At 44.7% G+C, this 27,838-nt stretch overlaps 1 protein-coding gene across 1 annotated transcript; it reads left to right on the plus strand.

Annotated features, from left to right (window-relative positions):
- The first annotated feature begins 717 nt into the window (after positions 1 to 717).
- TMEM209 (transmembrane protein 209) lies at positions 718 to 26,035 on the plus strand. Its single transcript, XM_070947165.1, has 15 exons — positions 718 to 763; positions 2,875 to 3,014; positions 4,879 to 4,937; positions 6,972 to 7,103; positions 8,411 to 8,649; positions 10,097 to 10,301; positions 11,557 to 11,732; positions 13,737 to 13,808; positions 14,072 to 14,168; positions 16,610 to 16,735; positions 17,550 to 17,647; positions 19,120 to 19,234; positions 21,114 to 21,211; positions 22,248 to 22,321; positions 25,451 to 26,035. The coding sequence occupies exons 2-15, from the start codon at positions 2,878 to 2,880 to the stop codon at positions 25,503 to 25,505; spliced, it is 1,683 nt and encodes a 560-aa protein (XP_070803266.1). The 5' UTR covers positions 718 to 763; positions 2,875 to 2,877; the 3' UTR covers positions 25,506 to 26,035.
- Positions 26,036 to 27,838: the final 1,803 nt, after the last annotated feature.

The following is a 27,838-nucleotide window of genomic DNA, read 5'->3' on the forward strand; positions in this document are numbered from 1 at the left end:
AGACTGTGTGTGAACACTATTATGGTTAGAGAAGGCATGGTTTAGGTCCTAAATAAACCAGCTTGTGGTTGAACCATGATTGGATTGATGGCTTCAGACATTGTGTGAACACTATTATGGTTAGAGAAGGCATGGTTTAGATCCTGAACCAGCTTATGGTTGAACCATCGTTGGAGTAATGGCTTCAGACAGTGTGAATGTTATCATGGATTAGACAAGCTATGGTTTAGGTCATGTTGTGTGAACTCAGCTTGTGATTGTAAACATGATTGGATCAATGGCTTTCAATATGGCCTGAATGCTATCATTAAAGAAGCCAGGGTTAAGATCCTGTGTGAACACAGCTTGTTGTAAACCACAATTGGATTGACAGAACTTTAGAACTGCGTGAACACTATCATGGTTAGACAAGGCATGTCTGAGTAAACCCAGTTGCTGATTGTAAACCTCAGCTGTTCCATGAATCCAGCCAGGATCCCAAACTCAGCGCCTCATAAAACATTTTGAGGAAATCAGAAAAATCGCCTCAAAACCCCAGCAGGCATTTGATCCTTTGAAATTCTCCCGCCAAAACGTCAAAAGAGAAGAGGCTCGGCCAATCGGCACCGAACACGAGAACGACCGCCAATCCCCTCCTTCGCGCCCGTCGCCTCGGCAACAAAGCCCGCCTTCGCCGCCTCTTTCCTCTCTTGCCCATACTGGAGTACGGAGGATAACCCCGCTGCGCAGGCGCAGTTCGGGCAAGGAAGGCGAATCCGTGCTGGTAAGCGAGAGAAAGGGTGCGGGATAATTGGTGTGGGGGGGGGGATCGGTTGATTGTATGTTTCTCACACATTATAGGGAAAGCGCATGCGCTTTAATTCCCGTTTTGACGTGTGGGGGGGGTGTCCTAGCCCCGCAGCCCCCTCCCTCCAACCGGCATCGTGAGGTTAAAGAAGCTAATCCACGTGAGGCTCCGCCTCCCAACATGGCGGCCGCGAGAGGAGTTGGACCACGACTCCCAGAATCCCTCGCGCCACACGGACCGTTTTCCCACGCCGCGCTTAAAGGGGCCGTCCCGATTCTGCCGTGCGTCATCTAAACGCGACGCGTTTGTCTTTGCAGCGGGAGCATGCCTGGGTCAGATCCGGCATTTTCGTGCACGTAACGTGTGAATTTGGGGTAGGCACAATGTGTGGTTAGGTTTTGTGGGGCTGAGCTTGTGGGGGGGAGGGAGGACCCTTCCCCATTGAATCGGATAACATTCATTCATTCATTCATTTATTTCATTGATTTTTCCCTGTGAAGCCTCAAGATGGCGCTGTTGATCCCAACTTGGGTGAAACACTCTCAAACGCTCACTTAGTCCTCAACTTGCCACCTCAATGGAGCCCGAAATTTATGTTGCTAAGTGAGAAATTGGTTAAAGTGAGTTTGCTCCATTTTGTGACTATTCTTGCCACTTTTGTTTGTTTAGAAATTTTATATTGCCGCCTAGTCGCACGTGGTGGTTAGAATGGAATAGGAATTGAATTGAATTGAATTGAATTAATTGAATTGAATTTTTTATTGGCCAAGTGTGGATTGGACACAAAAGGAATTTGTCTTTGGTGCATGTGCTCTCACCGTACATAAAAAGACAAGATAACATTCATCAAGAATCATAAGGTACAACATTTAATGATAGTCGTAGGGTACAAACAAGCAATCAGGAAACAATATCAATATAAATCTTGAGGATACAAGCAACAAGGTTACAGTCATAAGTGGAAGGAGATGGAACAATGAGAAGATAATAGTAGTGCAGACTTAGTAAATAGTTTGACAGTGTTGAGGGAATTATTTGTTTAGCAGAGTGATGGCGTTGGGGAAAAAACTGTCCTTGTGTCTAGTTGTTCTGGTGTGCAGTGCTCTATAGCGTAGTTTTGAGGGTAGGAGTTGAAACAGTTCATGTCCAGGATGCGAGGGGTCTGTAGATATTTTCCCAGCCCTCTTTTTGACTCATGCAGTATACAGGTCCCCCATGGAAGGCAGGTGATAGTAATTGTTTTTTTCTGCCGTTCTAATGATCCTCTGAAGTCTTTGTCTGTCTTGTTGGGTTGCAGAGCCAAACCAGACCGTTATAGAGGTGCAGATGACAGACTCCATCATTCCTCTGTAGAACTGGATCAGCAGCTCCTTGGGCAGTTTGAGCTTTCTGAGTTGGCGCAGAAAGAACATTCTTCGTTGTGCTTTTTTTGATGACGTTTTTGATGTTGGGTGTCCATTTTAGGTCGTAAGATACGGTAGAACCTAGAAATTTGAAGGTCTCTACTGCTGATACTGTGCTGTCTAGTATTGTGAGAGGTGGAAGTTTGTGAATAGCTGCAGTTGTTAAGTTAGCAATAACGGTTGTTAAGCAAATCTGGTTTCCCCGTTGACTTTGCTCGTGAGGCAACGGCAACTTTACTTCGATGCGGCAACGGTCGTAAGGGTGAAAAATGGTCATAAGACACTTTTTTCAGTGCCGTTGTAACTTTGAATATACACTAAGAGGACTGACTACCTGTAGTAAATACAGGACGTGTCACTTCTGACTTCTGTTTCTCTTCTCTCCCCCCCCCAAGTTTTGCTTGTCAGAAGTCACAAAAGGGGATCACACAAACCCCAGAGACACAGCGACCGTCATAAATATGAGTCGGTTGCCAAGCGCCTGGATTTTGATCATGTGATTGTGGGGAGGCTGCAACGTTCGTAAATGTGAAAAACGGTCCTAAATTCCTTTTTTTTCCGGTGCTGTTGTAACTTTGAACGGTCACTAAAGGAACCGTTGTAAGTCGAGGACTACCTGTACTCAAAAGGACGGCATATGAATGGAAGAAATAACCATTTATGTTCTCGTCTTGCTCTTTCTAGACCATGCAGGGGGAACCAAATCCATCTGAGTCCCTCATTGACCGGACCATCAAGATGAGGAAGGAAACGGAAGCGAGGAAGGTCCTCTTGGCCTGGGGATTTCTCAACCTGTCACTCGCTGGCATGATCTACACGGAAATGTAAGCTGGAGAAGAATCTTGCTTGAGTGAATAACAGAATCACAGAGTTGGTTATACTTGCAAGAAGTAAAGCAGAAAAAATATATTGGTAAAAATATAAAAAGGTAAAAAAAAAGGTTGACTCAGCCTTCCATCTTTCTAAGGTAGGTAAATTGAGGACCCAGTTTGTGGGGGCAATAAGCTGACTCTGTATAAAATATACAAAAGTATGAAGGCTTAATGCATTGTAAGCCGCCCTGAGTCTCTGGAGAAGGGCGGCATATAAATCAAATTAAAAAAAAAAAGACAAGAGATTAGAAAATTGTTTGAGTAAAGATTTGAAGGACAAAAGAGAACAAGATGAAATATATCGTTAATGATTAAAAAGATAAGGGATCGGGGTTGCCTGAAACTCCACAATGGAAAACATTACATTGAAAATGAATACAGCAATAGAGAGAGATGAAGGAATTGGAAGGGAGGAGGAAGGAGAGAGAGGGATGGAAGAGTAGGGAGGAAGGAAGGGAAAGGAAAGTAGAGTAGGAGAGAAGATAAGACGGGGGGGAAAGAGTGGAGGAGAAGGAGAAGGGAAGGGGAAGTAGAGAAGAGAAGAAGAAGGTGGGGAAAGAAAGTTGGAAGGAGAAGAGGGAGAGGCTAGGTTTGAGGAGAAAGATTGCTGTATAATAATAAAAAAAGATCAAGTGGAAGAAAGGCAGCTCTGAACAAACAAATATAAATAGTAATTGAATTAAATGTTCTGTTTTCTTCTGAAATTTTTCTTTTCTTGGATTTATCCCATTTTTCTTTTCTTGGATTTATCCCATTGGCCTACTGGGGTGAAAAAGCTCAATAAATCACATGCCGGCAGGTGTCGCACATTGGCAGTTGTGACACATATTTTGAGCGACAGGGAGCCGCAGCAGAGGGGTGAAATAGAGCCACATGCGGCTCCAGAGCTGCGGGTTGCTGACCCCTGCCCTAGATCATTCCAGACAAATGGCTGCCAATCTCTTCTTTAAAAGGCTCCAATGATGGAGCACCCACAACTTCTAGTGGCAAGCTGTTCCGCTGGTTATTTGTTCTCACTGTCAGGAAATTCCTCCTTAATTCCAAGTTGCTTCTCTCCTTGATGAGTTTCCATTCATTATTTCTTTTCTTGCCTTGAGGTGCTTTGGGGCTCCATGATTGATTGATTGATTGATTGATTGAATTTCTATACCGCCCTTCTCCCGAAGGACTCAGGGCGGTGAACAGAATAAGATTTCATATACATATAATATATATATATATATTTATAAACAGTAAATAATAAATTGAGTCAACTTGGTGTATCTGCTAAGACCTTGGCATAGAATTTAGATGTTTATGCTAGCCCTGCTTGTTGGAAGAGAAAGGTCTTCAGGGCACGTCGGAAAGTGTGAAGATCTGGGATTATTCGTATTCCAGGGGGTATTTTGTTCCAAAGAGTAGGTGCCCCCACAGAGAAGGCTCTTATGTCAAGGACTGTCTGTATTTTCTGGCTAACAACCATTCATTTATTGACTTTTTGAAGTTACGATGACACTGGGGAAAAAAGGGGACTTACCACTAGTCCTCACACTTAGGACTATCCCAGCATCCCCAACAGCAGTCACATAATCAAAATTAGGGCTCTGTCAATGGGGGAAGGACCACACCATTCAGTTAACAACTGTGGCTATTTGTGCTTCGTAATGATAGTAAAAAATAGGCCATAAATTGGGCACAATTCCCTTAACAACCACCTTCCTTAGCGACATAAATCCAAGTCTCAATTGTGATCGTAAGTCGAGGACTGCCTTATGGTATTGTGAAAGTCTGAAAGCCAGAAATCTGAATGCCAACCTCCGCCTTTCTCTCGTTCTAGGTCTGGAAAACTGATAAGTTCCTATTACAATATCTCGTGCTGGATCCTCTGGTATATTGGTGAGTATCCAGCAAGAAAATGATGGTTAATTTCAGTGCCTTAGGATGCCTGCCTTTATCCCTGTTTGTTTGTTTGTTTAAGCAAGTTACCAGTCCTCTGTGTTTAACATGTTGCTGTGTTTGAAGACTTCCATTCCATGTTGCTACCCTCCATCCTTATTACACTCGGCCTAATGTGTTAAGTTTAGGTAGAAATCTGGCAGCCTGGGGTTCCCTCCACCCCTCTTCCTTTTCTGGTGAAATTCCCTTTCTACTAACTTGTTTTTTTCTTTTGAAGACGTTTCGCTTCTCCTCCAAGAAGCTTCTTCGGCTCTGACCGGATGGCGGGGGACGGAAGGATTGATACTCCTTGCAGACAGCTGGTCATTTGCATCCTTTTAGAGGGTCTTTGAGGCCACTTGGAGGTTTCTCTGTGTCCTCAGGGTCACCTGAGTGGTGCAAATGGTTGTGTAACAAAAGGACTGTGCAGTTCCTAGAAGGCTCCACGCCCATTTGCACCACTTAGGTGGCCCTGAGGACACAGAGAAACCTCCAAGTGGCTTCAACGGCCCTCAAAAAGGATGCAAATGACCAGCTGTCTGCAAGGAATATCAACCCTTCCGTTCCCCACCATCCAGTCAGAGCCGAAGAAGCTGCTTGGATGAGAAGCGAAACGTCTTCAGAAGAAAAAATAAGAAAATCCAGTTGCCTCCTGAAAAAAAGCACCTTTGGGACACCCATGACTTAGATGACGGAGAATCTCTATGAACATTCGACTAACTTTATTTCGCACCCATAGAAGAGAATAGGGGCCTGGTGGCTCAGCAGACTAAAAGCACTGTGATTAACACCAGCTGTCTGCAATTACTGCTGGTTCGAGTCTCTCCAAGGCTCAAGGTTGACTCAGCCTTCCATCCTTTCTAAGGTAGGTTAAATGAGGACCCAGTTTGTGGGGGCAATAAGCTGACTTTGTATAAAATATACAAAAGTATGAAGGCTATTGCTTAGCCCATTGTAAGCCGCCCTGAGTCTCCGGAAAAGGGCGGCATATAAATCAAATTAAAAAAAAAAAGAAGAATATTTGTAGCTCAGGGTTGAACTTTAGAAGGCCTCCCTACCAGCAAACAATGGCCCACTAAGCAGAGATTAACACCGAGGTGTAAACAATACCCCAATCAAGGAACTACCAACTCAGATGAACAATCGAACAATCGATTACACCGAGGTGTAAACAATACCCCTGATAAAGGAACTACCAAGGATGTTCCCAGCAACCTTGACAGCCACCAACATATAAACAGAATTTAACCTCCCCTCTACTTCTATCACGTTCCCTACCTGGGTCATGAAATGTCTGCAAGAAAACAGCCCAAGTTCAGAGAGCAACAAGGACCCACCATCCTTCCCTCCTTCTCCTCCTTCCCCTTCATTCCTTCTCCTCCTTTCCTTCCCTTCCTTCCTTAGCACTGATGATATTAACTAATCAGGTCATGAAACGTCTGCAAGAAAACTCTTCCTCCTTCCCCTTTTCCCTTCCCCATTGATGATGTTACCTAGTTGGGTCATGAAATGTCTCCTCCACCACCACCACCTTTTCTCCTTCTTCCCCTTCCCCCGTTCTTCCTCTCCTTCTCCTCCTCCTCCTCCTTTTCCTCCTCTTCCTCTTCCTCCTTTTCCTTCTTCTTCCCCTTCGCCTCCTTCTCCTTCTTCCCCTTCCCCGTTCTTTTTCTTCCTCTCCTTCTCCTCCTCCTCCTCCTTCCCCTTTTCCTTTCCCTTCTTCCTCCTCCTCCTCTTCTTTCCATTCTTCTTCTCCTCCTCCTCCTCCTTCCCCTTCTTCTTCTTCCCCTTCCTTCCCTTCTCCCTCTCACATTGATGATGTCGCCTAATTGGGTCATGAAATGCCTACAAGAAAACCCCCAAGCTCAGAAGGAGCACCAAAGACCCCACAACCTCACCTTAACCATGCATTTCCTTCCATCGCCAACCCAACTGATCCTTTGTTTTTGAATGGTTCACTCTAATTTCCTGTTGTTGTTGTTGTTTTTTAAATGCTAGAACTGGGCTTTGCCTCTCTGTTCAGCCTCAACGCCTTGTTCGATTTCTGGAGATACTTCAAATATACCATGGCTCCTACCAGCTTAGTGATGAGTCCTGGCCAACAGACGCTTCTGGGGTTGCAGAACGCAGGTGGGCCTGTTTTGCGTGTCTTAAGATTTGTGGACTTCAACTCCCAGAATTCCCTAGCCAGCCAGGGGAATTCTGGGAGTTGAAGTCCACTTTGATTTTATTGTACGCCAGTAGCCCCCAACCTTTCAGGCACCAGGGACTGGTTCCGCGGAGCAGAGACGGGCGTAGTTTTGCAAGCTGCCTGCATCCCGTGGATGGGGCTTCACCTGTTTGCACGATCCGGTTTCTGGCATGCCTCGGCCCAGTGCCGGCCTACAGACCAGGGGTTAGGGACAGGACTGGGCTTCAGATCCTTCAGCAACGGGTTCACTGCCCTGGTGCTGGGTAGGTGTGGCCATGGTGGACAGGGCCTAGTCAGCTGCCTGCACCATGGCAGGGGGGCGTTTTTTGCCCTCCCCAGGCTCCAGAGGCTTTTCTCCAGCCTCCGGGAGGGTGAAAACTGCTTCTCCCAGAGGCCAGAAACAGGCCCATTTCCAGCCCTCCGGAACCTCCGGTAGTTTTTTGTCATCCCAGACTCTCCGCATGGCTTCACTTGTCCGAAATGGTATAGGACAGTGATGGCTAACCTTTTTGCCATCATGTGCCAGGAGCGGGGGGTCTCACGGGGGCATGGGGGTCGCGCACGTGCCCACACCCAGAATTCTATGTGCCCCGCCCCTGTGCATGCGTGCACAACCTCCCCCCCCACTCTTCCCCTCCTGGCACACGATGGCCCAGTAGGCCCGTTTTTCTACCTCCCAAGGCTCCATAGCCTTTCTAGGAACCTGGGGAGGACGAAAACGGCATTCCTCACCCTCCTGGAGGCCAAAAATGACCTGTTTGCCAACTTCCAGTGGGAGCTGAGCTCATGTGCCCACCGATATGGCTACGCATGCCACCTGTGGCACACATGCCATAGGTTTGCCATCATGGGTATAGGATCTCCTGTGAGCAGTGGGCTGGACTAGATGACCTCCAAGGTGCCTTCCTGCTCTATTCCGATTGATTGAAAGATGATTCCCAAGGGTCCGAATTTTGACCACATGACCACAGGAATGCTGCAACTGTCATCAGTATGAAAAACGGCCATCGGTCACTTAATTTGAAGCGCCGTCGTAACTTTGAATGGTCACTAAATGAACTCTTGTAAGTCCACAGGTAGTCTTTTAAATTCCTTGTTTCCTATCATTGGAAACGGCTGAACGGTTCTGCTCCGGCTTCATTCAGAAAGTTTCATTTTTTTCCCCCCCTCCCAATAATTAACATTTATCTCGTTCGTCTGTTTTTGCGCTTCTTTCTTAACCTTCGAAAACGGGGTTTAATTTCAGCGGTCCAGACTACGCCGCCCCGCGAGTTGGTGCCCAAGAAGACGCCCCCTTCGACCCCCTCCCCTCCCATCCAGGGCCAGAGCGTCCTGAGCTACAGCCCTTCCCGCTCACCCAGCACCAGCCCCAAATTTGCAACCGGTTGCATCTCCGGATACAGTCCTCAGCTGCAGGCCATGTCGGGAAGCAGCGGGTCCTACGGTACGGCGGCGAGTTACTCCCCAGGAAGCAACTACAGCAAGGTAGGAAAGCTACCATACCATATTAGCTATGGTTCTCCCAAAGAGAACTGGACTCCCAAGAGGCGACTGGACTTTCTGGTTTTTTCTTTGAAGACGTTTCGCTTCTCACTCAAGAAGCTTCTTCAGCTCTGACTAGACGGTGGGGAACGGAAGGATTGATACTCCTTGCAGACAGCTGGTCATTTGTGTTAAGGAATTCGCAGAGTAACCCTTAAATAGCAAGGGTGTGCACATGAAAGCGATTGAGAGTAGTTACGAATAAACACAGCCAACACACAGATACACTGAGTTGTGTTTACTTTCAGGAAATAGTAAGGCACAGTCCAATAAACAGTCCAGGTCATACACATATAAAGCAGGAGATAGCCAAAACGACAGTCCAGGGATAATCCAATAACAAAGTCTTCTTACCAGTTGTCGTAGTCATTCACAATAAACAGTTCTTCTGGCTTTGCAAACAGTAGCATACAGAGATATCAGAGAGCAAGAACAGCAAAGAGAAACAAACCAGGTTTTTAGCTCCCTCTTAAAGAGATTGGCTACAGAGCTAACCAATCAGGACACAGTATGATGCAATACAGCAGTCTTAAAGCTATATTGATAGTTTATATATTGCCAGCCCAACAAGTCAGGTAATAAATCATTTCCTAACAATTTGCATCCTTTTAGAGCAGTGTTTCCCAACCGTGGCTATTTTAAGATGCATGGACTTCAACTCCCAGAATGCCCCAGCCAGTATGGCTGGTTGAGGAATTCTGGGAGTTGAAGTCCATACATCTTCGAAGGTTGGGAAACACTGTTTTAGAGCGTCGTTGAGGCCGCTTGGAGGTTTGTCTGTGTCCTCAGGGTCACCTGAGTGGTGCAAATGGGCGTGGAGCCTTCTTGGAATTGCACACTCCTTTTCTTCCACACCCATTTACACCACTCAGGTGACCCTGAGGACACAGAAACCTCCAAGTGGCCTCAACGACCCTCCAAAAGGATGCAAATGACCAGCTGCTTGCAAGGAATATCAATCCTTCCACTCCCCACCATACGGTCAGAGCTGAGGAAGTGACATGCGACTGTTTTTCACTCTTACGACCGTCGCAGCATAACCCGTGGTCCCATGATTAAAAGTCAGACACTTGGACTCATATTTACGATGGTTGCACTATCTCCGGATCATGTAATCCCTTTTTGCGACCTTCTGGCCAGCGAAGCCAGATTTTCTTTTTAACAACCTTTTTACCAACTTAACAACCGCAGCGATTCACTGAACAGCTGTGGGAAGAAAGGTCGCAAAATGAGGCAAAACTCCCTTAGCAATTTTCACACTTAGCAACAGAAATTTGAGGCGCAATTGGGGGTTGTAAATTGAGGATCACCTGTATTATAATAAACTTGAATGATGATTCAAAATGGATTCCCGATAGACGATTGCAGCTTTTCATTTTGTCCCGCTTAGGTGCCGCCCTTCAGTCCTTCTCCGGGGCCCTTGATGTACCCCACTAGCATTGGGCCCATGGATAGCAGCGGGATGAGATCCAGATACCGCTCCTCGCCCACCGTCTACAACTCTCCCACGGGAAAAGCCGACTACATGACGGATTTGAAGTCGCTCGACAGCTTCCTTCGAAACGAGGAGGAGAAACAGCACAGGGTGCAGCTGGGTGAGTAGTTGCCTGAACGAAAAGCGGGGAAGGTTCGCACAGCGCATTCACCGAAGTTACTCAGAAGATAAGTTGCTTGCAGTTCAGTGTGTATTGTGGTCCATTGGTTTAAGGCATCGGGCGAGAAATCGGGAGATCGTGAGTTCTAGTACCGCCTTAAGCGTGAAAGCTGGCTGGGTGACTTTGGACCAATCACCAGGAGATGGGGAGTTCTAGTAGGCATGAAAACTGGTGAGTTTGAGCCAATCAGCAGGAGACGCGAGTTCTAGTCCTGTTTTAGGCATGAAAACCGGTTGGGTGACTTTGGTGAGTCACCAGGAGACAGTGAATTCTAGCCCCGCCTTAGGCATGGAAGCCAGCTGGGTGATTTTGGGACAATCACCAGGTGATGGTGAGTTCTAGTCCTGCCTTAGGCATTCTGCTTAGGTGACTTTGGTCCAATTACTAGGAGTCAGTGAGTTCTAGACTCTTTGAGTGGTTAGCTCAGTCACCCTACCGGATTTTGTGCCTAAGGCGGGACTAGAACTCACCGTCGCCTGGTTTCTAGTCACCACGACATCAAGCTAGCTCTCTGATTTAGCCACCCAGCCCTAGGAGGCTGTAGTAAGATCCAGTACCTGTGTTGTAGTCCGCCAGCAGCCTGCAGAGCTGGCAGTGGAGTCGGACAGTGAGGAGGCTGGGGAGGAACATGGGCCAGTCCTGGAGACTGGGGGAGGCTCAGACGAGGGCTCTGTGTCAGAGGCAGAGATGGGGCCAGGGCCATCTGGGAGCGATGCACGGACTCTGAAGTCTCCAGAGACGGATAGCAGAGAGGCAGAGGAACAGGAGGAGCCTGTTCCTAGTGCGTGCATGTGCAGAGCTGCCAGAAGGCAAGAACAGTTAAAACTAAAGGGACAACTCAGGAGTAAGGCCTGGAGATGATTGGCTGCTCCCATAAGGCTTAAAAGAGGAGCAAAGGCACATGGGCTCTTTGCAGGAAAGCAACGTTGTTAATTCTGTTCCCAGTCAGCATCTCTGTTTGATTCTGGACTCTGTGTGGCTTTGCCAAGTAGGTCTTTGGCAGCGTCTCAAGGGAGATAAAGGTTGGTGATTATTCCGAAGGACTTCTCCCAAAGGACTTTTTGCACAAAAAGTCCTTCGGGAATTGGGACTCAGCTGTGAATGAACGCAATTCACAGCTGTTGCAATAAAAGAGGTTTTTTGCATTGCTCAAGTAGGCTCATTTCTGTGTGTGTGTTTCTCTGGCTCATTGCAGGCAGTTCGGATTCGGGCTCTCCTTCAAACAGTCCGACTTTTTGGAACTACGGTCGCTCCATGGCCGACTACGCCCAGATGCTCCGGAAATTCCAGTACCAGCCGGCCTGCAGGTCCCAGGCCCCCTCGGCTCACAAGGACGAAGCCGATCTGAGTTCCAAGCAAGCCGCCGAAGAGGTAAACCACGTTGGCGGAGACAGAAAGGGTTGGTTCTCCGCAGGTGTTGATCCGGGTGACACCTTGTGAGTTTTGCCCCATGTTACGACCTTTCCGGCCACAGCTGTTCAGCGAATTGCTTCAGTTTTTAAGTGAGTCACAGGGTGGTTAATTGAATGTGGCTTTCCCCATTGTCGTTGCTTGTCAGAGATCTTGGAGATCTTCTAACCCAGCCCTCTCTACTCAAGCAGAAGACTCTGTACAAACTCTGTCCAGACAAATGGCTCTCCAGTCTCTTCTTAAAAAACCCCAGTGATGGAGCAATCATAATTTAATGGAGGCAAATCCATAATCAATTAAATGGATGAATTCTTCTAACTGTCGGGAAATTTCTCCTTAGTTTTAGGTTGCTTCTCTCCTTGATGAGTTTCCATCCATTGCTTCTTCTCCTGCCTTCTGGTGCTTTGGAGAATAGCTTGACCCCCTCCTCTTTGGGGCAGCCCCTCAAATATTCGAAGACTGCTGTCATGTAATAGATAGATGATCAGAGATAGAGATAGATACGAGACAGACAGGCAAACAGACTGGGTGCTGTGGAATTGATTTAAAACCTGAGTTGTTCCTACTGGGTATCCTACCAGAGAAAATTAGTAAAGAAAATGTATATTTGATTATACATATAATAACTGCAGCAAGAATAGTATTTGCACAAAGATGGAAAGCAGAGAAAATCCCTTTAGAAGGGGAAGTAATTAGAAAAATTTTGGACTGCGCAGAGATGAATAGATTAACTTTAACAATTAAAGAGAAAGAGGATGCAGAATATTTTAAGATAGGGGGGAAATTTTATGATTGGATAGAAAAGAGATATAGATAAAGAATTTGATAAGCAGGAAAAAGTTACATTAAATATACACTGCTCAAAAAAATAAAGGGAACACAAGCAGAAGACATCCGAGATCTGAATGAATGAAATAGCCTTATTAAATACTTTGTTCATTATATACAGTAGTTTTGTGTTCCCTTTAGTTGTTTGAGCAGTGTATAAACTACTGTTATATAAAGAACAAAGTATTTAATAAGGCTATTTCATTCATTCAGATCTCGGATGTCTTCTGCTTGCGTTCCCTTTATTTTTTTTGAGCACTATATGTATTTTGGGGGAAATATTGAAATAGAGAAATGGGATTTATTAAGGAAGAAATAAGAAGAGGAGGAGTAACAAAAAGAAGAAGTCACCGAAGAAATACCGAGATGACACACAGAAGGACTGATATGTTTATCTTTAAAAAAAAAAACCTTTTTATAAAAAAAAAAAGACTGGTGCTGTGGCCTGGGGGGGGAGCTCTCGCCTCACAATCAGGAGACTGTGAGTTCGATCCTAGGTAGAGGCAGATATTTCTCTCTCTGGGCACAATGAGAATAGATCTGCTGAACAAAACTCTGCATTGGCGATAGGAAGGGCATCCTTCCTTCCCTCCTTCTTTCCTTGTCTTTTCTGCCTTGTGTCTCCTTCCTTTCTTTCTTTCTTTCTTTCTTTCTTTCCTTCCTTCCTTCCTTTTCTTCCTTGTCCTTCCTCCCTCGCTCCCTTCCTTCCTGTCTTTCTTTCCTTCCTGTCTTCCTTCCTTCCTGTCTTCCTTCCTGTCTTCCCTCCTTCCTTCCTTCCTTCTTGTTTTTTCCTCCTTGACCCTCCCTCCCAAGTTCAGGAGGCTGTGAGTTCAATCCTAGGTACAGGCAGATATTTCTCTCTCTGGGCACAATGAGAATAGATCTGCTGAACAAAACTCCGCATTGGTGACAGGAAGAGCATCCGGCCAGTAAACACTCAGCTCCATTCAGTTGCCCGGACTCCAAGGGATTATGGGGTCATTAAAAGGGGATGATGATTGATAGAGATAGATGATGGATGGATGGATGGATGGATGGATGGATGGATGGATGGATAGATAGATAGATAGATAGATAGATAGATAGATAGATAGATAGATAGATAGATTTCAAAACTTCTTTTGTCTTCCTGGCCAGGTCTGGGCACGGGTGTCGATGAGCAGACAGCTGTTCGATCACATGGATTCTTGGACTGCCAAATTCAGAAATGTGAGTTTTGCCTTTGGCCTGGGGTATGTATTCAAATGTGACACAGCCCTGGAAATTCCCTCCTGAGGTTGGGGCTTAGGGAAGGGACTCAGGCTAAATAGGGGTGATTGAACCCAAAGTGCACCTAGTCCTCGCCTTATGACCCCTCGCTTAGCGAAACCTAGAAACGTAGAAAAGTGACAGCAGAAAAACATACAGAACGTGTCACTCTTCTAACTTCTGGTGTCTTTCTTCCTCCCCCCAAATCTTTTTGGATCCGACAGTGGGTCAACGAGACAATTTTGGTGCCGCTGGTTCAAGAGATTGACTCTGTAAGCACTCAGCTGCGGAGGATGGGGTGTCCAGAGCTGCAGATTGGAGGTACGGTGACCCTACGCAAAAAAACGTCGTGCCGTAATCATGTGCTCCCAAGTAAAATATATGGATTAAAATCGTAATTATTTTTTTAAAAAACGAGCTTAGAATTTAGCAGCGTTATAGAGAAAAGGGCTTTTTCCTAGCTGGAAGCATCTGAAGGAGCCTGAGTGGTGTAGGAGGCTAATGCCTCCTACTAAGGCAGCATTTAACATCCAGCTGCCTGCAATTACTGCGAGTTCTATTCTCACCAGGCTCAAGGTTGACTCAGCCTTCCATCCTTTCTAAGGTGGGTAAAATGAGGACCCGGTTTGTGGGGGCAATAAGCTGACTTTGTATAAAGTATACAAAAGTATGAAGGCTATTGCTTAACGCATTGTAAGCTGCCCTGAGTCTCCGGAGAAGGGCGGCATATAAAAATAAATAAAAATAAATAAATAAATAAAATAGTTGTCAACCCTGTAGGAAAAAAACCAATTACAATAGAACATTTTTATAGAGTTGCATTAATGTTAAGATTGAAGATGGGTGGACTTCAACTCCCAGAATTCCCCAGCCAGCAAAGCTATCTTTTAAATGCAGATGGACTGCTGAATCTTGTCCTGATAGGTACCCCCAAAGGTGATTTTTCAAGAGGCAACTTGGACTTTCTGGTTTTTCTTTTGAAGACGTTTCGCTTCTCCTCCAAGAAGCTTCCTCAGCTCTGACTGGATGGTGGGGAATGGAAGGATTGATACTCCTTGCAGACAGCCGGTCATTTGCATCCTTTTTAGAGAGTTCTTGAGGCCACTTGGAGGTTTACCTGTGTCCTCAGGGTCACCTGAATGGTGCAAATGGTTCCTGTAGCCTGCAATTTTTCCTCTGGAAATCCATTCCTACTCCCTTCTTGGATGAAGCTTCTTGGGTGAGAAGCGAAATGTCTTTAAAAGAAAAAAAAACAGAAAGTCCAGTTGTCTCCTGAAAAAAGCACCTTCGTGACAACCACGACCTGGAGGACTGAGAATCTCTACAGACCTTTAGTTCTATACAATTTGGGATGGAATACCAGTGGTGAAATGTAAAATTTGTTACTACCGGTTCTGTGGGCGTGGCTTGGTGGGTGGGTGGGTAATGTGATTGGGTGGGCGTGGCCAACTTTTTTTTTTTACTTTTAAAACTTTTTTTTTTTAAATTTGATTTATATGCCGCCCTTTCTCCGGAGACTCAAGGCAGCTTACAATGCGTTAAGCAATAGCCTTCATCCTTTTGTATATTTTTATACAAAGTCATCTTATTGCCCCTACAATCTGGGTCCTCGTTTTACCTACCTTAGAAAGGACGGAAGGCTGAGTCAACTTTGAGCCTGGGGAGATTTGAACTTGCAGTAATTGCAGGCAGCTGATGTTAATAACAGTGCTTTAGTCTGCTGCGCTACCAGGGCTCTACAACCGGCTGAAAAAATGCTTTTAAAAGTAAAAAAAAAAAGCCTCTGATGATCGCACGGCTCAGCTGGGCATGGGGGGGGGCAGGGATTTTTGCTACCGGTTCTCCGAACCACCCACCGCCATTGCTACCGGATCGTGCGATCCAGTCCGAACCGTGGAACATTTCACCCCTGATAAACACCCTTTGAATGGTGTGGGAGTAAGAATGGATTTCCAGAGGAAAAAATTGCAGAACTACAGGAACCATTTGCACCACTCAGAGGACACAGAGGAACCCCCAAGTGGCCTCAACAACCCTCTAAAAGGATGCAAATGACCAGCTGTCTGCAAGGAGTATCAATCCTTCCATTCCCCACCATCCGGTCAGAGCGGAAGAAGCTTCTGGGATGAGAAGCCAAACGTCTTCAAAGAAAAATCCAGAAAGTCCAGTTGCCTCTTGGAAAAAAATAAAGTGTCAGCACCTCAGCGCTGTCATAGAAAAAGGGAGATAAGCCCTGAACTTTTGCCTGCTAAATCCCTTTGAAGCCTGGTCTCCGTGGAAATGAAGATGGGGGGGAACATTCCTGTGAAATGACGAGACAAGAAGTCAGGAGAGTGACTTGGAAGACAGCCAATGAGAAGCAGATAATTGGGGATCGGAAAGGGAGGGATTGGGGGGCAAAAGGTCAGTCTTGTCCGCACCGAGTCATGATCCGGTTGCTGTGCTCGAATAAAGAGAAGATTTCCTTAAAGATTGGCAGTTTGGAAATTCATTTATTTTGAGATAGCATCGAAGTCTGACATAAAGCCTCTTTGGGACAACTGTGACCTGGAGGTCTGAGAATCTCCACAGACTTTTAGACGTCTTGTATGTTTTGCGCTGCAGAATCGAGAGCTCTCGGTTGCAGCAGCTGCTGCTGCTTCCGTTGGTGAGGTTGTCGCTTGAGTGAAAGGAAGTCCACAGCTGTTACCGAGACCCGAAACGGGTTTTTTTTTCCTGATGACGAAGGTTGCAGTTTCTCTCTCTTTATTTGTTGTCTGCAGAGGCCGGCCTGAGTAGCCTGAAGCAAGCTGCTTTGGTGAAAGCTCCCCTTATCCCGACCCTGAACACAATAGTACAGTACTTGGAGCTGACCCCAAATCAGGAATATTTAGTAGAAAGGATCAAAGGTAAACGGCTACTTATTTCTATCCTGCCTTTATGGTTGGTTTATGAATCATGCAAGTCAGCGAACGCAACCTCATACTTCCCCACTCCTCCTGTTTGCCTCGCAACGACAACCCTGTGAGGTGGGCTGGGCTGGGCTGAGAGAGAGAGCGATAGGACCAAAGTCATCCAGGTAGCTTTCATGCCTAAGGCAGGACTAGAACTCTCAGTCTCCTGGTGATTGGCCCAGAGTCAATCAATTGGCTTTCATGCCTAAGGTGCGACTAGAACTCACTGTCTCCTAGTGATTAGCCCAGAATCAGTCAATTGGCTTTCGTTCCGAAGGTGAGACTAGAACTCCCAGTCTCCTGGTAATTGATTCAAAGTCACCCAGCCGGCTTTCATGCCTAAGGCACGACTAGAACTCACTGTCTCCTAGTGATTGGCCCAGAATCAATCAATTGGCTTTCGTTCCGAAGGTGAGACTAGAACTCCCAGTCTCCTGGTGATTGGGCCACAGTCACCCAGCCGGCTTTCATGCCTAAGGCAAGACTAGAATTCTCAGTCTCCTGGTGATTGGTTCAAAGTCACCCAGCCGGCTTTCATGCCTAAGGCGGGACTAGAACTCACTGTCTCCTAGTGATTGGCCCAGAATCAGTCAACTGGCTTTCGTTCTGAAGGTGAAACTAGAACTCCCAGTCTCCTTTTCCCAATTGCTGTCGTAACCCGAGAACTACCTGTAGTAGAACTGGCGATGAAACCAATGAAAAAGAGCTGGGAAAAAATGATTTCTCCCCGTCCTGGCCATTCACAGTATTGCTTTTCGCTTACTGACAGAGCTTTCCCAAGGCGGCTGCATGAGTTCGTTCAGATGGAACCGAGGCGGAGACTTCAAGGCGCGCACCTGGGATACTGATTTACCCACGGACTCCGGAGTAAGTCCGCCTTCAGTTGGTAAAAGCAGGTGTATCTGGTTCATTCTCCCTTTTCTGTTGCTAGCAAGGCTGCTGGCAGAGTTATTTATTTATTATCCATTTGTATCCTGCCTTTTTTATTTTTACAAATAACTCAACCTCATAGAATACGTCTTCCTCCTTCTGCGTTCTTCCCCACAACGACAACAACCCTGTGACTTGGGCTGGGCTGAAAGGGAATGATTGGCTCAAAGTCACCTGGGCAGCTTTTATGCTTAAGGTGGAAACTAGAACTCACATTCACCCAGTGATTGGCCCAAAGTCACCCAGCCGGCTTTCATACCTAAGGTAGAACTAGAACTCACCATCTCTTGCTAATTGGCCCAAAGTCACCAAGACAGCCCAAGGCAGTACTAGAACTCACCCTCTCCCGGTGATTGGTCCAAAGCCATCCAGCTGATTTCCATACCTAAGGCAAAACTAGAACTCACTATCTTTTGCTAATTGGCCCATAGTCACCAGACTTGCTTTCACACTTAAAGTGGAACTATAACTCATCAACTCCTGCTAATTGGCCCAAAATCACCCAAGCAGCTTTCATGCCTAAGGTAGAACTAGAACTCACAGTCTCCTGGTGATTGGCCCAAAGTCACCCAGCTGGTTTTCATGCCTAAAGAGGAACTAGAACTCACCATCTCCTGGTGATTGGCCCAAATTCACCCAAGCAGCTTTCATGCCTAAGGTGGGACTTGAACTCACCCTCTCCCAGTAATTGGCCCAAAGTCACCCAGGCAGCTATCATGTCTAAGGAGGAACTAGAACTCACCCTCTCCCAGTAGTTGGCCCAAAGTCACCCAAGTGCCTTTCCTGCCTAAAAGGGGAACTAGAACTCGCCCTCTCCTGGTGATTGGCCCAAAGTCACCCAGGTGCCTATCATATCTAAGGAGGAACTAGAACTCACCCTCTCCCAGTAATTGGCCCAAAGTCACCCAAGTGGCTTTCATGCCTAAAGAGGAACTAGAACTCACCATCTCCTGGTGATTGGCCCAAAGTCACCCAAGCAGCTTTCATGCCTAAGGTAGAACTAGAACTCACAGTCTCCTGGTGATTGGCCCAAAGTCACCCAGCTGGTTTTCATGCCTAAAGAGGAACTAGAACTCACCATCTCCTGGTGATTGGCCCAAAGTCACCCAAGCAGCTTTCATGCCTAAGGTGGGACTAGAACTCACCGTCTCCCAGTAATTGGCCCAAAGTCACCCAGGCGGCTATCATGTCTAAGGAGGAACTAGAACTCACCCTCTCCCAGTAATTGGCCCAAAATCACCTAGGCGCCTATCATATCTAAGAAGGAACTAGAACTCACCCTCTCCCAGTAGTTGGCCCAAAGTCACCCAGGCGGCTATAATGCCTAAGGTGGGACAAGAAATCACCGCCTTTATTTCGGAAGTGTCCGACATGGCGCTAAATCCCAACCCCCCCTTCTCTCCCTCCAGATCCTTATGCACGTATTCTGCACGTACCTTGACTCTAGGCTGCCTCCCCATCCGAAGTATCCCGACGGGAAAACCTTCACCTCCCAGCATTTCATTCAAACCCCTGATAAACCAGGTAACGCAGGCTGTCTTTTTCTTCTTCTTTCTTCTTTCTTTTTTTAAATGAGCGCATTTAACAACCACAAACATGGCTCCAGATTTCTATTGCTAAGCAAGACCATTCTGCCACCGTTGTTAAGCGAATCGCTGCCATTGTTAAGTTAGTAACCCGGTCGTTAAACGAATCTTGGCTTCCCCATTGACTTTGCTTGTCAGAAGGTCGCAAAAGGGGTATCACGTAACCCTGGGAAACTGCAACCGTCGTAAGTATGAGTCAGCTGCCAAGCACAGCACCACACCAGCCTCCTTGTTATAGGAAAAGAAATGGAACCAAGCCAAGCTCTTCGATGCAGGAAAAAGTTTATTGTGCACGGTTCAAACAGTCCAAAGACGAGCAAAGGGTCTGAACATTGATGGCTGCTTTTGGCCATGTATTTATACAGTTTAAAGGCAAAATTATTACAGAGAGTGATGCATTTCACACGTAGAAGCTGCCCTTTCATCTGTCTCTAGGAAAGGAAGTAACAATCCCGTTCTCACAGGGATGAATAGAATAGAATAAAATAAGGAATAGAATAAGGAATAGAATAGAATAAGAGATAGAATAGAATAAGAAACAGAATAGAATAGAATAGAAAAAGGAATAGAATAGAATAGAATAGAATAGAATAGAATAGAATAAGGAATAGAATAGAATAAGGAATAGAATAGAATAAAATAAGGAATAGAATAAGAAATAGAATAGAATAGAATAGAATAGAATAGAATAGAAAAAGAAATAGAATAGAATAGAATAGAATAGAATAGAATAGAATAGAATAGAATAAGGAATAGAATAGAATAGAATAAGGAATAGAATAGAATAAAATAAGAAATAGAATAGAATAGAATAGAATAAGAAACAGAATAGAATAGAATAGAAAAAGAAATAGAATAGAATAGAATAAGAAATAGAATAGAATAGAATAGAATAAGAAATAGAATAGAATAGAATGGAATGGAATGGAATGGAATGGAATGGAATAGAAAATAGGAATAGAATAAGGAATAGAATAGAATAAGAAATAGAATAGAATAGAATAGAATAGAATAGAATAGAATAAGGAATAGAATAGAATAAGGAATAGAATAGAATAAAATAAGGAATAGAATAAGAAATAGAATAGAATAGAATAGAATAGAATAGAATAGAATAGAATAGAATAGAATAGAAAAAGAAATAGAATAGAATAGAATAGAATAGAATAGAATAGAATAAGGAATAGAATAGAATAGAATAAGGAATAGAATAGAATAAAATAAGAAATAGAATAGAATAGAATAGAATAAGAAACAGAATAGAATAGAATAGAAAAAGAAATAGAATAGAATAGAATAAGAAATAGAATAGAATAGAATAGAATAGAATAGAATAGAATAGAATAGAATAAGAAATAGAATAGAATGGAATGGAATGGAATGGAATGGAATGGAATGGAATAGAAAATAGGAATAGAATAAGGAATAGAATAGAATAAGAAATAGAATAGAATAGAATAGAATAGAATAGAATAGAATAGAATAGAATAGAATAGAATAGAATAGAATAGAATAGAATTCTTTATTGGCCAAGTGTGAGTGGACACACAAGGAATTTGTCTTGGTGCATACACTCTCAGTGTACATAAAAGAAAAGATACGTTCATCAAGAATCATAAGGTACAACACTTAATGATAGTCATAGGGAACAACTAAGCAATTCAGAAACAGGAAACTCTTTACTTTTCTGTATAATATTTTATACATAAAATATATTTTATCTATAACCAGCTGGACTCCCACCAGCAGTAATCTGGAATTTCGTTTAATTTTGTTCTAATCGGGCTGTTAACAGACGTGATTCTTCTCATTCACAGATATGACGAACGAGAATTTGTTCTGCGTCTACCAGAGCAGCATCAACCCTCCCCATTATGAGCTGATTTATCAACAACAGGTCTACAATCTTCCTAAGGTAGGAGTATGTGCAGCTTCTCCGTGGCTTTTCATGAACAGAGAGGTTGTTGCTGCTCACGGGGGGGGGGGGGGGGGGGCGGCACCGGTGAAGATGGATAGGTCTCTGGGGCCCTGGGTGCTCACTGAGCTTGGTTGTTTCCTTGCAGACTTCTCACGACCCAACTAGGTTATATCATCAGTGCTAGAAGGGAGGAGGGAAACGTCTAGTTACTGATATTACCTAGTTGGGTCGTGAAATGTCTGCAAGAAAACAAAGTCAAAGGATCCCACATTTATCTTCCTCCTCCCTGCCTCCCTTCTTCTCCTTCACTCCACAAATGCCACTCCCTTCTAGCACTGATAATGTTGCCTAGTTGGGTCACAAGACGTCTGCAAGCAAAACCCCAAGCTCAGAGAGCACCAAGGATCCCACAGTCCTCCTCCTCCTCCCGCTTCTCTCTGCAAACCCCACTCCCTTCTTGCACTGATGATGTTACCTAGTTGGGTCATGAAACGTCTGCAAGAAAACCACCAAGCTCAGGGAGCACCAAGGGCTCCATAGTCCTCCTACCTTCTAGCCCTGATGATGTTACCTAGTTCGGTAATAAAATGTCTGCAGGAAAACAACCAAGTTCAGAGACCACCAAGGACCCCACAGTTCTTCTCCTCTTCCTCCTCCTTTTCCTCCTCCTCCCACTCCCCCTCCTCCTTTCCACAAACACCACTCCCTTCTAGCACTGATAATGTTGCCTAGCTGGGTCATGAAACGTCTGCAAGAAAACCACCGCAGCTCAGAGAGCACCAAGGAAGCCATCCTCCTCTTCCTCCTCCTTCCTCTGTCATACCGATAGCAATGTTTCTCAACCGTGGCCGTTTTAAGACGCGTGGACTTCAACTCTGACACCCTTTTTGTCATTCTTTAGCAACGCCAAAAAGTTTTGAGTAAAAACAAAACTAGGCACACCAGGGAAGGAGAGAGAAAGACACACCTTGTTGCAAGTGTAAACTCGTCGGGTTCTTTACCTGTTCGCCTTCTTTTCATCCCTCCTGTTTAGGGCAGAAACAACCTGTTTCACACTCTGCTTATGTTCCTGTACATCATCAAGACCAAGGAATCGGGGATGCTTGGGTATGTATGATTATTCGATATATTTCTGTCCCCACAGCTAAAACAGGTAACATATGACCACAGTGGAGCCCAAAATTCTATTCTATTCTTCATTATTCTGTTCTGTTCTGTTCTATTATTCTATTCTATTCTATTCTATTCTATTCTATTCTATTCTATTCTATTCTATTCTATTCTTCATTATTCTGTTCTGTTGTATTATTCTATTCTATTCTATTCTATTCTATTCTATTCTATTCTATTCTATTCTATTTTATTTTATTCATTAGTCTGTTCTTCTATTCTATTCTTCATTATTCCTGTTCTGTTCTATTATTTTATTCTATTCTATTCTATTCTATTCTATTCTATTCTATTCTATTCTTCATTATTCTGTTCTGTTCTGTTCTATTATTCAATTCAATTCTATTCTATTTTATTCTTCATTATTCTGTTCTTCTATTCTATTCAATTCTATTCTTCATTATTCTGTTCTATTATTCAATTCTATTCTATTTTATTCTTCATTTTTCTGTTCTGTTCTGTTCTGTTCTTCTATTCTATTCTATTCTATTCTATTCTATTCTATTCTATTCTATTCTATTCTATTCTATTCTATGTTATTCCTGTTCTGTTCTGTTCTATTATTTTATTTTATTCAATTCTTCATTATTCTGTTCTGTTCCATTAATCTAATCTAATCTATTCTATTCTATTCTATTCTATTCTATTCTATTCTATTCTATTCTATTCTATTCTATTCTATTCTATTCTATTCTTCATTATTCTGTTCTGTTCTGTTCTATTCTTCATTATTCCTGTTCTTTTATTTTATTTTATTCAATTCTATTCAATTCTATTCTTCATTATTCTAATTCTATTCTATTCTATTCTATTCTATTCTATTCTATTCTATTCTATTCTATTCTATTCTGTTATTCCTGTTCTGTTCTGTTCTATTATTTTATTTTATTCAATTCTTCATTATTCTGTTCTGTTCCATTAATCTATTCTATTCTATTCTATTCTATTCTATTCTATTCTATTCTATTCTATTCTATTCTATTCTATTCTATTCTATTCTATTCTTCATTATTCTGTTCTGTTCTGTTCTATTCTTCATTATTCTAATTCTATTCTATTCTATTCTATTCTATTCTATTCTATTCTATTCTATTCATGTTTGCTGAGTGAGAAATTTGTTGAGCGGGTTTTGCCCCGTTTTACGACTTCCCTCACCACAGTGGTTAAGCGAACCGCCGCCGTTCTTAAATTAGTCACGGTCGTTGAATGGATCCGGCTTTCCCCCCCACGGACTTTGCTTGTCGGATGGTCGCAAAAGGGGATTACGTGACACCCCACCCCCCCACCCCCAGGACACTGCAGCCCGTCATTAAGTATGAGTCGGTTGTCAGGCATCTAACCTAATCCATTTTATCAGCTTTAGATCAAATTTGTTCATGATCCGTCTAATCGGTTTTAGGTTGAATTTGAACAGGGGCAGGAGGCGAAGTGAAGGAGGCCGAACCCAGCCGGCCACTTAAAAGACGTGTGGACTTCAATTCCCAGAATTCCTCAGGCTCCCATCTTTCTCTCCCCCCCTCCCCCTTTTTTTTTTCTGCTGTCTGGTGTTAAAGCAAAATGAAATTGAAACCATCTACAACAGAGGTGACAAACTCAAGGCCCGTGGGGTCCAGCCTGGAAATAGCAAAGGACTGGCCCATGGTGCATCTGCCAGTCAAAACGGGGTGTGAGGGGGGCTGCACAGGGCGCCCCCCACCCAATTTTCAGCCTGGACATCCTCCTGCCAATCAAAACGGCATGGGGGGGCCCACATGAGCCCCGTGCCCCGTTTTTGCTGGCAGGGTAGTGCAGGAAGCTGTCCAGGTCAAAAATGGGGCACGGGGGGGCCACATGTGCCCCCCACACACCCCCTTTTGGCCAGCAGGGTAATGCAGGAGGCGTCTGTCCTGTCTCTGCCCCCCCTCCTCTCCCAGCCAGCCCGCAAAGGAGAACTACAATGCTGACTCGGCCCTCGACGAAATCCAGTTTGACACCCCTGATCTACAACATCGGTGGGCCAGTGTGCAAGCATGCACTTCGATTCGCGTGAGTGGTGGGCCGGCATATACACACACACACACAAGTGCCCACCAGCCCGATGCACTCACAAGTTGTGCTGCCAGTGCAGGGTTTCCGATCAGCAACTCGCAGGGCCCAATTCCGAATAGGCCACAGCCCGTTAGTGGGCCACAGCCTAGGAATTGTGGACCCCTGATCTACAACTAAACAGATGGCTTTTTCAAACCTATTCTTTCCTAATAGTTCTCCAAATAATAATAATAATAATAAATGTGATTTTTGGTGCCTATGTTCTGTCCCCGTCTCACACACGCACACAAACAGACAGCCAGGGGTTAAATAAAACTGGCAAACAACAAATTCTTTTGATAAGAGGATTGGCAGCAACCCAGTAGCTGCTTGCCAAGAACTTTACTCATAGAGGGAGGGGTTGTTCCTCCGACAGATAAACCCAAACAAGATACACACAGTTCAAGAATTGTCAAGTCCAGTCCGTATTAAATCCAAGGCAGATAATGTTGTTTCAAAGATACAATGTGACTCGCTAGTAGTTAGTTTTGTCCGTCACAGAGTCTGAATGGCCACCTCACCCCCTTTTATCCCCTGTGGGGTGTGGTCCAGTGACTCAGCTTAATCTCTGGTGCACCTTTTCTTCTGTTGCGCGGGCTTATCTCTGCGACGCTGGCGTGGATCCAGCCAAGACTTATCTCCGTCACTGTCCGACTGCAAGGAGATACCTGGCTCCTGGCCAATCTCTTCTCCTTCTGAGGCATTGCCAGAGAGGAGGGTCCTGGAGAGGGAGGCCTGGCCGACTCCTCTCCTTCATGTTCGGAGCCTTCTCCCTCCGATAAGTCGGCCTCGGGGGTCGGAGTCACAACAGCATAACAAGATTTCAAAAAATACAGCAGCTAGTGGAAAAAAAACCGGATCTTGTCTCCGGCTCTGAAATTCATCACACACGTCTGATTTTGCACGGTTTATTTCTAGCTGGAGAGAGAATTCGTGAAATCCTTGATCTCCGACGAAACCTTTGTGATCTAATAATAAAGGCTGTCCTTCTCTTCGCAGGCGAGTCAACCTCGGATTATCCGGCGTGAACGTTCTCTGGATTTTTGGAGACTAGCTGGGTTTTTTTTCCCCCCCGGCCATGAACTCTTTTTTAACTCCGAGAGGATAAATTCCATCCCTAGGATGAGAATTTAGCTCTATACTGCCTTGAATTTCACTGCCATACGAAGAAAAAAGGTGCTTTATTTTTATTTTTACAACAACGGAAGAGTCGCGAAAAATCATATTTTTCATGCCGTTTCTGTGCAGGAAGTTTAAACCGAAGGAACGTTGAATTACCTTACTCGATGAACAGACTTGCTTTTTTTTGAAAAATTTCGGAGTAAATCAGCCTGAAGGGAATCTGGTTTCCTTCCCTCCATTGATCAGAACCCCAAATCACACTTTTGAACCAAATCCGGACTCTCTAAATGCCCTAAGGATTTATTGCTTCTCTACAACCGATACTTTAAATAATAACACTAATCGGAAAAACCCGAAAAGGATATATTTTAAAAATCAGGATCCTGTGCCGTTTGGCTTCTCCTTTTCACCTGTGCTTTTTGACGGCTAGCACGGAAAAGTTGTAATGCGTTTTGTCTTACTTGGTGGGCGTAGTTTTCAATGAAAATATTCCTTATTCCCAGAGCTGCCGTTTAGATCTGGTTTCACTTTGAGAACACTCCAAAACATGATTTTAAAAACTTTTTTTTTTAAAGGTCTTTTTGAACAGGATTGGGGTGTTTTTTTTTTTTTTTTTTTTTTGGCAGGATTTTTGAAAAATTGAATTTCACACTGTCAATTCCATCAAGAGTTCTTTCTGGGGGAAAAAAATACGTTTTTTTTTTTCCTCCTAACCGGACAATGGAAGAAGAGACGTTGTTAGAATAATGTATATAGTTTTTTTTCAATAGCTATAACAGTATTTCTCAAGTTTAAGATAGGGGGACTTCCCGATCCCAGAATTCCCCCTATCTTAAACTTGCCAAAATTGACAAAGGCATACAACAGTGTTGGCGAACCTTTCCGGTACAGAAATGGGAGCGCATATGCGTGTGGGGGGGACCACCGGAAACCAGAAGAGCAGCTTCCCAGCGTGCATGAACGCGCTGGGAAGCTGAGCTTCCGGTTTCCGGTGTGGGCATGCACGCCGATCACATGGTCTTCCGGTTTCTTGCACGCATGCACATGTGAAGGCCAGCTGGCTGGCACACGTGTGCACCAGAAACTGGGTAGCTCAGCTTCCCAGTGCGCACATGCGCACCAGGGAGCTGCTCTTCGGTTTCTGGGCGTTCCCGCGTGCGCGAACACCAGCTGGCCGGTGCGCATGTGCACGCTGGAACCTGGAAGAGCGACGGCTGGCGTGCCCGGAGAAATGGCTCTGCGTGGCACTTCTGGCACGCGTGCCATAGGTTTGCCATCACGGGCATACAAGAATCCCTGCCATACAAGCATTCACACCCGAGGCTGCAGGGAAAAAAATACCTAGCTTGCGAATATCTTGATGGGAAATCCCGCAATTAATTTTCCTCCAAAATAACACTCACCCGAGCGGAAAAATGAATTGCATCCTTCGTCACCCCGCGATGAGCGAAAGGTTTAAAAATTACCTCTTTACTACGGCGGCCGTGGGACTCATAAAAGCGATATAAATCTTACCCGCTTCTCTTCAAAGCAACTTTTTAAAAAGGTGATTTTTTTTTTTGCTAATATTCTGCTGAAAGATTAGCAACTGCAGTGCTGTGCTTTTTTTACAAACTTTTTGCTCCGCGTCTTAAGACATCCTGCGCTACCAAACGTTAACCCGAGTTGTGTTTCTCGCTAGGTTGCATCCTGATTGTAAAGCAAGGCAAGTTGCCTTAACGCTGTTTGTGCGTTGTGTTACACCCAAGTACAAGCAAGCTAGCGTGATATTGGCCAGGGATGTGTCTTGCAGCTGGGGGAAATGATATTTTGTCATTGTGGGTCTTTCTTGTCAGTGCCGAGATATTTTGGGGGGAGTGGGGGAGTCTTGGTACTGATATTAAATGGAATTATTTTGGTTAATCCTGTCTCGACGTCTGTTTGAGTCCCTGATTTTCCGGCTGCTATTTTTCTGGTCTTTTTGTCCCGTCTTCTTTTCGACGTAATTCAAAACAAGAAGTGAATTGCTCTGCCATCTTTAGCCCAGACAGGCGGTCCTTGACTTACAACCGTTTGCTTAGAGACCAACGTTACAACAGCACTGAAAAAAAAGGTCACTTATGATGGTTCTTCACACTTAACGACCGTCGCAACATCCCCACGCTCACGTGATCAAAATTCGGGCAACTGGCATGTACTTAACGACGGTTGTACTGTCCCGGGGGGGGTCACGCGATCTCCTCTTACGACCTTCCCAGCCGACGTCCGACAAGCAGTCAATGGGAG

Source organism: Pituophis catenifer, unplaced genomic scaffold (genome assembly GCF_029215685.1).
Source record: "Pituophis catenifer annectens isolate HBS135680 unplaced genomic scaffold, rPitCat1.0.hap2 SCAF_7, whole genome shotgun sequence".
NCBI classification, from domain to species: Eukaryota; Metazoa; Chordata; class Lepidosauria; order Squamata; family Colubridae; genus Pituophis; species Pituophis catenifer.

Bases quoted from the DNA above. Each gene is read 5' to 3' on its own strand.
- TMEM209 (XM_070947165.1), top strand. From the start codon at position 2,878: ATGCAGGGGGAACCAAATCCATCTGAGTCCCTCATTGACCGGACCATC. The intron at 8,650-10,096 runs GTAGGAAAGCTA...TGTCCCGCTTAG, and splicing joins CAGGAAGCAACTACAGCAAG to GTGCCGCCCTTCAGTCCTTC. The intron at 10,302-11,556 runs GTGAGTAGTTGC...GGCTCATTGCAG, and splicing joins ACAGCACAGGGTGCAGCTGG to GCAGTTCGGATTCGGGCTCT.